The sequence below is a fragment of the Chroicocephalus ridibundus genome, chromosome 7 (assembly GCF_963924245.1).
Source record: "Chroicocephalus ridibundus chromosome 7, bChrRid1.1, whole genome shotgun sequence".
Lineage (NCBI taxonomy): Eukaryota > Metazoa > Chordata > Aves > Charadriiformes > Laridae > Chroicocephalus > Chroicocephalus ridibundus.
The window spans coordinates 18,026,405-18,036,702 of NC_086290.1; the positions used below are offsets into that span (position 1 = coordinate 18,026,405).

General features: G+C 63.8%; 1 protein-coding gene across 1 annotated transcript; it reads right to left on the reverse strand.

Moving 5' to 3' along the window:
• Positions 1-3,599: 3,599 nt before the first annotated feature.
• CRYBA2 (crystallin beta A2) lies at positions 3,600-6,567 on the reverse strand. Its single transcript, XM_063341718.1, has 5 exons — positions 6,528-6,567; positions 5,759-5,932; positions 5,222-5,363; positions 4,027-4,169; positions 3,600-3,747 (listed from the first exon to the last, which is right to left on the reverse strand). The coding sequence occupies exons 2-5, from the start codon at positions 5,917-5,919 to the stop codon at positions 3,600-3,602; spliced, it is 594 nt and encodes a 197-aa protein (XP_063197788.1). The 5' UTR covers positions 5,920-5,932; positions 6,528-6,567.
• Between the last annotated feature and the right edge of the window lie 3,731 nt (positions 6,568-10,298).

The window sequence follows — 10,298 nt, forward strand, 5'->3', positions numbered from 1 at the left end:
TGTCCCCACCACATCCCTCCAGCTCCCGGACCCCGATGCTGAGGTCACTTTGCAGTGCCCAGAGCTCCGGGGTGGGTAAGTGCAGCACCAGCGATTGGTGGCACCAGGACGTACCACAGCTCTGCCACCTCCCTGGCTTCTCAGTGCTTTGCTGGACAGTCCCTGCCTTGGGGAGGGTTAAGCCTGTGACCATCCTGGGATCCCCAGCCCTGTCCCCATCTTTATTAGAAGTTGGGTGACCCCACCAACACCCACCCAAACCTGCATGGCCCCATCTCCACCAGCTTGTCCTGGGCAGCCTTGGGTGTTGTGAAGAAGGGAGCGCGATTCGAGGAGAAACTTGTAACAGGGAAAGGGTCTGGGGTGATCTTGGATCCCAAAAGACACATCTGGCCAGGTTTTCCTCATCAGCCATGGCTCCAGCATCTACATGCAGCTGCAGGGTGCAGGTGGAGGGTCTGCTCTTGGCAAGGGGACAGAGCCATTGAAGATGTCTCTGTCTGGGCGGCCAAGAGTGCACCCTCCGCTGGCACCCCACAGCTGCAGGCAGCCAGGCAGCATGCCAGCAGCGGGCACCAGCTCTGCTCCACGAGTCCAATGCCATACAGCCAAGCCGTCCACCGTCCCACGACCTCTCCTGTGGTGTTGCGTTGATGCCTAGTAAAAGGATGAGCTCTCACGACGGACTTAGATGAATTTCTTGAAAGTGGTCATCACAAGTCATGAATCCAATAGAAACCAGTATACGGTCGCACCAGACCCATGGATATTGTTTATACTGCAGCCGAAATGTGCCCTACATAAGAAGTTGCATCCCATGGGGAGCAACGCTCAGCCAGGTGCCTTGGGATCTCACAGCCCTAAGGGGCTGGTGGCTCCTCCTGGGTGGGGTGTTCAAAGGGTTTAGGAAAGAGGGGGTCCCATGGGTGCTGAGCTGGGCTCCGAGTGCTCCACCCCGCTGCCCATCTCCATCGGGAACAGAGGGCTGACGCTGGTGGGGGGAAGACACAAGCAGAGCCCACCAATCCTGTTTGGATGTAACAGCCCTTCAAAAGCTTCTCTTCCCCAACTTGTGCCCTGAGCTCCCCTGTACCCCATCACGGGGTGTTCCAACTCGATACAGCCCAACAGCCCTGGCTGCTCCCCCCATCCCTCTCCTCCCCAGCCCCCCAAGTGCAGCCCTCCCGGCAGCGGCTCCGCAGCCTCCCAGACTTGCTTTCGCTGCCTGAGTCACTGAAACAAACCGCAGGCAACAGAAAACAAGCCCCGGAGACAGTGGGGTGAGGTGGGGAGGGGGCCAGACCCGCCGAGCTCCTCTCCCCCAGCAGTCCAGGTGACCGGGATTCTCCTCCAGGAAACCTGCACAGGAGGATGGGGGCTGTGGGCTGAGGGACAATGCATCAGCCCAGAGGGGGGGGGGGCAGTTTGAGATCAGCTTGAGAAGCAGGGTTAGGGCTGCGGGAGCTGGAGATGGTGGGAGGGGGGGCTGCGGGGGGCACTGGGGATGGGGACTGCTGGGTCCTTGGGAAAGCCAGTGGGTGTGGGGGGTGTTGCAGTGGGGTGTGAGGGGACTGGGGGCTTTGGGTGACCCTGGGGGCTGAGGGGTGCAGAGGGGCGGGAAGTGTGGGGTCCAAGGGGCTGGGGAGCCCTGTGCCCGTGGGGAGCTCTGGGGACGTGAGCGATGTGATCCCAGGTTCATGGGGGAGCTGGGACATGGGGGAGCTGGGGCAGACCCACAGCATGGGGGGGTAGGGTACACGAGGAATCCAGGGAATGGGGGCCCAGGTCCATGGGGGAGCCAGGGAATGGGGTTTTGGGTCCATGGAGGATCTGGGAGATGAGGGTTCAGCTCCATGGGGCTCCAGGGGACAGAGACCGGACACATGGAGCACCCAGCTGGCAGCAGCATAAGGTCCCCCCGGCTGCAAGCAGGCAGTTTGCCTTCCACCCACCAACCCAGCGCTATCCTCCCACCTCCCCCAAAATGCAGCAATAAGGACCCCACATCTAGCTGTGACCCCCATATCTCCCCCCCACATCGCAGCCCTGGGCGCAGGTGGCCGGGACAACTTCACCTGTGCGTGCCGGCGGGGTGGCGTGGAGAAGAGCCGAGGCTGACGTGGCCTTGCGCTGGCTGCAGCCCGGCCGGGTGTGCAGGAATGTGTTTGTGCAGGGGGAGAGGCCGGCTTCCGTGGGGCCGTGGCGGGGTGGGGCCAGCGGGGACATGGAGGGGACAAGGGGAGGGCTGGGGTGCAGCGGGATGGGGTGGCACAAGGGGCTGGGGGGGTTTGGAGGGGTGCGAGGAGGGAGACAGTGGGGATGTGCATGGGCACGCTTGTGTGCACGTGTGTGTGCAAGCCCCTGTGTGCAGCGCACGTACTCGCACGCTCGCGCACACGCCAGGGCTGGGGTCTCTGCGCAGCTCTGGGTGCAGGACATGCACACACTGACCCCCCCAGCCCAGTCCTTCCCAGTGTCCCAGCACCCTTCTGTGCTGTGGGGCACCCGCAGCCCCACAGCCATGCGTGCTTGTAGCAGGGTGGGCAGGCGGGCACCCCGGCATCCAAGCCACCCAGCACTGTTCCACCATCCTGCGGCTCTACAGGGGATGTCCTGGGTGCGGGGAGCACCTCGGCGGACCGACCGGAGGCCTGTGCCCCAGGAGGGCTCGAGGTGCCAGAGCAGGATGGAGAAGGAGGTCGGGAAAGGGTGCTGGAGGAGGAGGAGGAGGAGGAGGAGGAGGAGGAAGTTAGGTGGGGCTCCTGGTGTGCCCGGGTGGAGCCGGAGCCGGATGCTGGCACGGATGTGCTGGCGTGGCCAGGCTTTGGCGGGGGGGGGGGACGGACGATGGGGCACGGACCCTAAGGGTGCTGGAAGCAGCAAGCCGAGCCCCCTGCCAGCTGTGGGACACTGCCCTGAGGACCTGCTGCCCCTACCCCCAGCACCCCCACACACCCCCTGTACACCCCTTCTATAAGCCAGTGCCCCCAAGCCTGTCCCGACTGTGGCCATCCCATTTGTGGCAGCCTGTGGTCCCCCCTCCCCGATGCTCTGCCTCCTCCCCAGGCCCACAGTGGGCAGGGACCCCCCTCTCTCTTCCAAACTGGGGTGCGGAGAGAGGGGATCTCGTGTTCACAGGCTCTGTGGCAATCAGCTTTCCTAGCATGCAGACTGGGAGGAGGACCCAGGGCACAACCCCCTCTGGATGCCCCCTCCCGTCTCTAGCCCCTTCTCTGCCCAGTAAGGCCAGTAAGTTCCCAGTAAGTTTCCATCACCCCAGGTGGAACATCGTGGGGGTGGGAACTGTCCTGCATCCCCTCTACTCGCCATGCATGGACCCAAGGTGGGGTGCAGAGAGCTCAGCCCAGCGTGGAGATGGCCGTGGGTCCAAACCCGACTAGGGAAGGGGAAACTCCTTCCAGCTGCCGAGAGATGGCACCCTACCTCCCACCCCACAGTGGGTCCCCTGGGCCTGGCAGCCCCCCGAGTAGCAGAGCAGAGGCAGGAGTCCCCCCTTTTTTTGACAAATGCCTTTATTTGCTACCAGACAGAGGTCTATTGCACAGCAGCTTGGAGGCTGCGGGGCGCACGGCCCCTGCTCAGTGCTGGACGCGGCGGATGGATTGGATCTGGTTGGTGTGGGCCTGGCTGCTGTATTCGTTGTACTTCTTGAACTCGCCGTTCTGTCTGTCCCGCTCCAGCACGTACTGGTAGCCCCTGTATCCTGGGTACTGGTATGCCACCCACCTGCAGGCAGACCCCTGGCTCAGACCCCCAAGCCAAAAACCCCCCTCCCACCCCCTCCCACCCCATCCCATCCCATCCCATCCCATCCCATTGCTTGGCCTGGGAGGTGGGGGGAAAGAAAACACCCCATGGCTTGGATTTTCAAGGGAAGGGGAACAGGCAGGCACGTCTCCTTTCTAGGGTCCCCCTTCCCCATCCCTGGGGCTATGCCGGAGGGAAGTGCTCGCTGAACCCTTGCTCTTGGCCCCCAATGCCCCCCTCCCTGCTGGTGGGACTCACGCTCCGGAGTTCACTTTGATGGATGCCACCTCCTTGTTGCCCCAGCCCATGGCCTGCAGCGAGGGGTAGTCGTCACTCAGCTCAAACTTGTGGCCCTGGAAGTTCTCCGCCTCGTAGAGGATGGCTTTGCTGTCGTTGTGGTTCTGTGGAGGGAGAGGGATGGGGGTCAGCAGGGACGGAGAGCTAGGGCAGGGATAGGGGATGTCGCATCATGGGGACACATGCCAAGGCACAGTGGGAGGCCTGGGGCCGTGCCACGCTTTGGAGCAAGGCTTGGGGGTGTCCTTCAGCCTGGAACCCCCTCACCGGTACACCCCAGGGCTGCCCAGAGGATGCTGCTCTCATGTCCCTGTGGTCCCCATGCACAGCTGCAGGGAGGGTGACAACGGCCCCATCCTCTGCACCTACTCGGGCTCCTGCCCTCAGCATCCTTGCGCTTCCCGAGGCTGCAGGAGGGTCGCAGGGCAACGCAGCCTGCTGAGAGCGGTCCCCCGGGCTCTGCGGGGCTTTGCTGGGTGCTGGGCACCGAGGGGTTAATTGCTGGGACACTGAGCGATGCGGCACTGTCCCCCGTGCCCAGCCCCCACACGCATCTATCTGCACCGAGGAGCAGTCCTGCCAGTAAGGAGTGATCTTATCGCATCCCCTTTATTAAAGCCCAAGCATATCTGCCTGGTGATTATTAAAAGTTGGGGGGGGACCCCCCGCTCGGAGGCGCAGACGTGCCGCTATTGCGAGCACCAGCGTCTCTGCAGATGGAGCGATAGAGGCTGCATCTGCCTGGGCACTGCTCGCTCGGGTACTCCAGGCGGGAGGGGGACGCACGCCGCACCCCAAGCATCCCTACGGTCCTGCCGGCTCCGCTCAGCTCACCCCATCCCCGGGTATCCAGGCTGGAGGGGTACAAGGCCTGGGAGGTGGGTCTGCAACGCACAAAGCAGAAGGAGCTGGGGCAGTGTTTCAGGATAAATTTTAAGCCTGAGAGGCATCCCAGGATCCTTGCAGGGAGGTGGGAGCCAGTGGGTGCAGCTACCCCTTTACCCCACGGCACCTCCGTGCACTCCTCACCCCTCCATCCCCCATCCCACCTAACAGGCTCTCCTGTCTGTCCCTCATCCTCCCTCCATCCCAGCTCTCCCTCCGTGCTGGGCTGCTGGGGGGAGGCTCTGCCTGCAGTGGGGTCCCCAAAACTCACCGCACACTTGACGGGGCGGAAGGAGAGGAGGTGCTCGGTCCGGTAGCCGCTGTTCCCGCTCCAGGCCTCCCACCGGGGGTAGTCACCCTTCTCCAGGATAAACTGCTGCCCCTGGTACTCAGGGTACTCGAAGCCCACCCAGCTGGAGGGGAGAGGAGGAAAACCCTCAGGGATGTGCAGCACGGCCCCGGGGCTCAGCCCGGGACCAGCTTCTGCCCCGCGCAGGGGATGGAGATGTCCTGGCAGGGTATGGGTCTGTCATGGAGGCTGGGGTCCTTGCTAGCAGCAAATGTCCCATTTGAGAGCGGGACCCCTCTGCCCAGGGCCATACCGTTGCCTCCGACCCGCACCTCGACTCGGCAGGGTCTCCCTGCTTTGCAGATGGGGAAACTGAGGCACCATACAAAGAGCGCAGGGAGGGAGGTCGCACGATGAGGCTGCGTCGGAGCTGAGGAAGGACCCGGGTGTCCTGGCTCCCTGGCAGCTCCTGACAGTCCCCTGGGAGCAGTGGGTTCGCGGGGCTGGCGGGGCACTTACGGGCCAGACTCCACCTTAATGGAGCGGATCTTGCGGAAGCCACGCTCCATGATGCTGGGGCACTCCATGAGGAACTCGCAGCGCTTGCCCTGGAAGCTCTCCTCCTCCCACACCGTGATCTTGTACTGCCCCAGGGTGTCCATGGCTTCACTGCTGGTCATGCAGGTCGCTCAGCTGCTGGTAGACCCCCACGTATCACACCAGGAAGGTGCCCACCATCAGCCCCCACCGTCCCCACTGCCTCCCACCAGCCTGGGGCACCAGTGGTCCTGCCCTCACACATCCCATGCCACCGGCCTCTCACCCTCCCAGGCTGGCACGGGGGACGCTTCCCATTCCCCTTCCCTCGGTGCTGTGGGATGTCCATCTGTTGACCCCCAAGTTGCAGGGGGCATTTGCGATTCCCCATCTCTCCATGCAATATCCTGGGGGCTGCCTCAGTTTCTCTGCTCCCAAAGCTCCCTGCGATGACTTCTGGGGTCGGCCAGGTGCAGTAGCACCATACCCGGAGTGGGGGGCCAGCAGTGACCCCCACTCAGACATGGGTGTGGGGTGTAGCCCTGGGGCAGAGCAGCCCAGCTCTTGCATAGATGGGTGCCAGCATCCCCCTGCCCACACAGGGTACCCGGGCTGTGCCACGCAGCACCCTGTGGCCTGCCCTTCCCCAGAGTGTGCGTTGGGTGGGGGAGCTTGGTGTGGGGGGGGCTGAAGGGAGCGTGGCAGAGCCTGTGCAGTGGCGGGGCTTGGGGGCTCACAGCCTGGTACTTACTTGGTCGGCAGGGCACAGAGGCGAAGGTGGCGGTGCCGACGCCGGCTTCTCCCCTCGCCCTTTATAGGCGGGTGCCGAAGTGCCGATGGTGCAGGCGGGCAGGGAGCTGTGTCAGCAGGCAGGGGATGGGGGGGGTGGCGGGGGTGGGCACCCACCCCAGACTCCGGCTGTCCATTCCAGTTAGGCAGTGTGGCGAGAGCGGCCCCCCCGCACCCCGTGGGGCTGACAATGAAAGTGCTGGGCTGTGTTTGCGCAGGGGCTCAGGGCACAATGGGCAAAGGGCCTGACGCACTGCTTTCCTTTCTGCCCCCGGACAATGTCCCCGCTTGGCCCAGGGATTAGGGAGCCAGCCTTTCCCAGGGCACCCGCAGCCTTTGCCAGGGGTTGAGGCTGGTGGGAAGGAGGTGCCAGGGCAAAGCGGGGATTTGCCAGCTGGGAGCCGCTGAGCACTGATGTCCTGGGACTGGGATGCAGGGCTCATCTGGGGCTGCATTTGCCCCCTCCGCCTGTGGGGCTGCCACCACGGGTCCCTCCTCCGGCCAGGCTCTGCCTTGCATGTCCCGAGCTGGCAGGGCAGGGACTCGGGCTCCACAGGCAGAGATCCATGTGGGGTGGGAGAAGGTATGGGGAGAGCGAGAGGGGTGGAGGACATGTTGGCACAGCCACAGCTTGGTCAGTCCAAGCTCTGGGAGATGTGCAACACCCTGTGGAGGTCCCTGTTGGCTGCAGACCAGGCACTGATGGACCCCAGCGTGTTACATGCTCCTCGCTTGCAATGCCCTGGGCATGTCCCCTGGCCTGGCAAAGGGCCCCCCGTGCTCCCCGCACACCTCCCACCCCGGGAGGGGACACCGTGCACAGCGGGAGGGGACCAGCTCTGGGGCACAGCTCTGTCCTTCACCTGGGCAGCAGGACCAGCCCTGCCTGGGACTGCACTGTGCCATGCAGACATCCCCAATGTCCCCGACCAGCACCTGAGCTGGATGAGCCCAACGCAGGCTGGAAAGGGAGAAGGGTGCCCAGCTCAGCCATGAAATCCCAGGTCTCTTGGCCAGCAGCATTTTTTGCAGCAACCCTGCGCAACCTGTGGTGAGGCCAGGCGCTCCCCATCTTCAGGAGCCACGCTGGCCTCCGGGCAAGGGCTGGCCCAGAGCACCCCAAACTTTCCCAGGAAGATCCCAGCCTTCCTGGGTGTCCTGAGCACACAAGGTCAGCATCCCAAGGGAGGCCGGCAGTGCCAGTGATGGAGGGTGCAGTGTGGGCAGCTGCAGGGGGGTGTTAGGACGCCCGGCATTTCTGCCCCACTCTCAGCAAGAATTGGGGACTGAGGGGTGACAGCAGGGATGGGTTGGGGGTAGGACTCGTGGGTGCTTTTCGTGACCCCCCCCGCACCGCTCGAGAAGGCACCGGGCAGCATTTCTCTCCCAGCCCTTGGGCTCGTTGCGGGGCTGCGCCAATGCCTGCAGATCCCAGCAGAGGGTGCAGCCTGGCAGCGGTTGGAGCTGGCTCCAGCTAAGGGACATTGGTGGCCCTGGCCGGGGACAGGCGCTGGGGAGGGGACCCCCCATTTGCGACGCCCTGGGAGCTCCTAGCAAGGGAGGAGGGCCCGTGGGAGCTGCCTGGGGGAGCAGAGGATGGGGGGAGGGATGGGGATGTTCCCCAGGGAGGGAAGGGGATGCATGGGGTTAAGCAGACCCCGGGATGCAGCATTCAAGACCCAACCCCACCTCGATGGGGTTGGAGAGGGCACATCCAGCTCCCCACACATCCCCCTTCTGTCCGCCCCCCTGTCCTGTCACCCTTCTGCCCACCTGTCCACCTGTATGACCCCATGTGTCCCCATCGCTACCAGTTGTGTGCTGTGGCATTGCCATGGACTCTTTTTTTGGATGCACAAATGACGCTTGAGTCCCGGGAGCGTGACTCCTCTGTGTGGGCCATGGTATGGTGACACTGTCCTGCTTGCTGGCCAGGGAGGTGCTTGTTCAGGGTGGCCTGGGGACATCTCTCAAAATGCCGGGGGACAGGTTTGGGCAGCCCCAACACCTTGGGGAAGGTGGGGGAAGATGCAGAGCCAGTGTCCCCCCCACCACCACTGCTGCCCCTCACCTGGGCTGTGTGAGCAGAGGCATGGGGCACTGGTTAGATTGGGGCGCTATGAGGTGTGAGGGCAGTCTGGGGTTATGGGATGCAGGGGGATACACTATGGGGTGTATCACAGAGCCCCAGGGCGTGTGGGGCGCTGCAGGATATGTGGGATGCTGCGGGCTGTTATGGGGTGTGCGTATGGGGGGCGTGGGGTGCTGCATAGTGTGCCACAGGATCTATGGGGCACTGGTGCTGTGCCGCGAGGGACACGCAGGTGGCTCAGTCATCCCCCTACAACCCTTTGGATAAAAGCATTGCGGGGGAGGTGTAGGGGAGAAACCCACCCCCAGACACAGCCTGTGCCCCTTCCTCGCTTCTCAGCATGTCCCACACGCTGGGATGTGCTTCGCCTCCAGCACGGCACGTTCGGGGCAGCCACATGGGAGCCACAGCCGCATTTGGGGACGGTGGATCAGGGGGGTCACCCACATGGGGCTGTGCCGAGGGCCCTTCCCCACTGCACCCCAGGGCGCTGACGCAGCCTGTCCTCCCTGTAGCATCTCCCAGCACCTCCAGGCAGTCCCTGTCACCAGCCAGCATCCCCGTGGCTGGGTCACCTGCCAGCCCCCAGCTGGGGACACGGGCAGGGGGAGGCTGGTGCGGGGGCAGGCAGCCACTCTGCTCAAGGGCAGCTGCTAATATTGGCTCTGGGAGCTGGTTAACGCTCGCCCAGGGCCTCCTGCATAGTCTAATTTAATAAGGGCCCTGCATCGCTCCCAGCTCAGCCTGTTCCCTGTGCTAGCAAAACAGATCGGGTTTCTCAGTGCCACTGGGCACAGCGCGGGCGGCCGGCAGCCCCCGAGGCACGACGGGAGAACAGGGTCGCCCAAGTGCTCCGTGCCAAGCCCAGACCTTGCCATCCATGGTCCCTGGCTGTGGGGTTGTACCCCTGTGCAGGCAGTGGTACCGGGACGGTGCACGGCTCAGGGAGCTGAGCGAGCTGAAAGGCAGCACTGAGGGAGGCGAGGCAGGCGTGGCCCGGGGCATCCTGATGCTGATGCCACATCTGGGTCACATCTGGGGCTCATGGCAGCATGCTGTTTTTTCCCACTGCTGTTATGAGTACCCAGGCTAGCCGACAGGGTCGGCACAGCTGTGTGTGGTCCTGCGCCTGGCTGACACTGTGGTCTGAGCCCTGACCACCTCCCCGAGCCCCTCTAGCCCCTTTCTTCTTGCCCCTAGCCCTGCTGGGGGCTGCACCATCACCCCAGTGGGCTGGAGGTCTAGAGGCTGGGCCGAGTGGGAGCAGATGGAGGCTGGTGCCGGATCCTGTTTGTCTTTCTCCCAGTTGCCTGGTGCTCTGTTTGTTCTGGAGATGGCTTCCTGCTGCCAGGGCCGAAACAGGTGGCTTTTATTTGCAGGGTCTGGCTGATTAGATCAGGGGCAGCATGTCATTCCCCCCACCCAGCCCCACAGCTCCGTTTTCCTCCCCTTTCTCCCCCAGCATCATTTCCCTGGGAAATCATCCTCCCCGGCAAGGATGCAAACACCCCCCTTTCCTCCCCAGGCATCTCCCCTTCGGTGCTGCTTTGAACATGGCCACACCAGAACGGGTAAATCCCAGCCAAAACCCCCACTTTCACCTGCCGGCTCCCCAAATCCCAGAGCTGAGGGGCTCGCTGG

Bases quoted from the DNA above. Each gene is read 5' to 3' on its own strand.
- CRYBA2 (XM_063341718.1), bottom strand. From the start codon at position 5,919: ATGACCAGCAGTGAAGCCATGGACACCCTGGGGCAGTACAAGATCACG. The intron at 5,364-5,758 runs GTAAGTGCCCCG...TCTCCCCTCCAG, and splicing joins ATTAAGGTGGAGTCTGGCCC to CTGGGTGGGCTTCGAGTACC. The intron at 4,170-5,221 runs GTGAGTTTTGGG...CTCCCTCCACAG, and splicing joins TCCGCCCCGTCAAGTGTGCG to AACCACAACGACAGCAAAGC.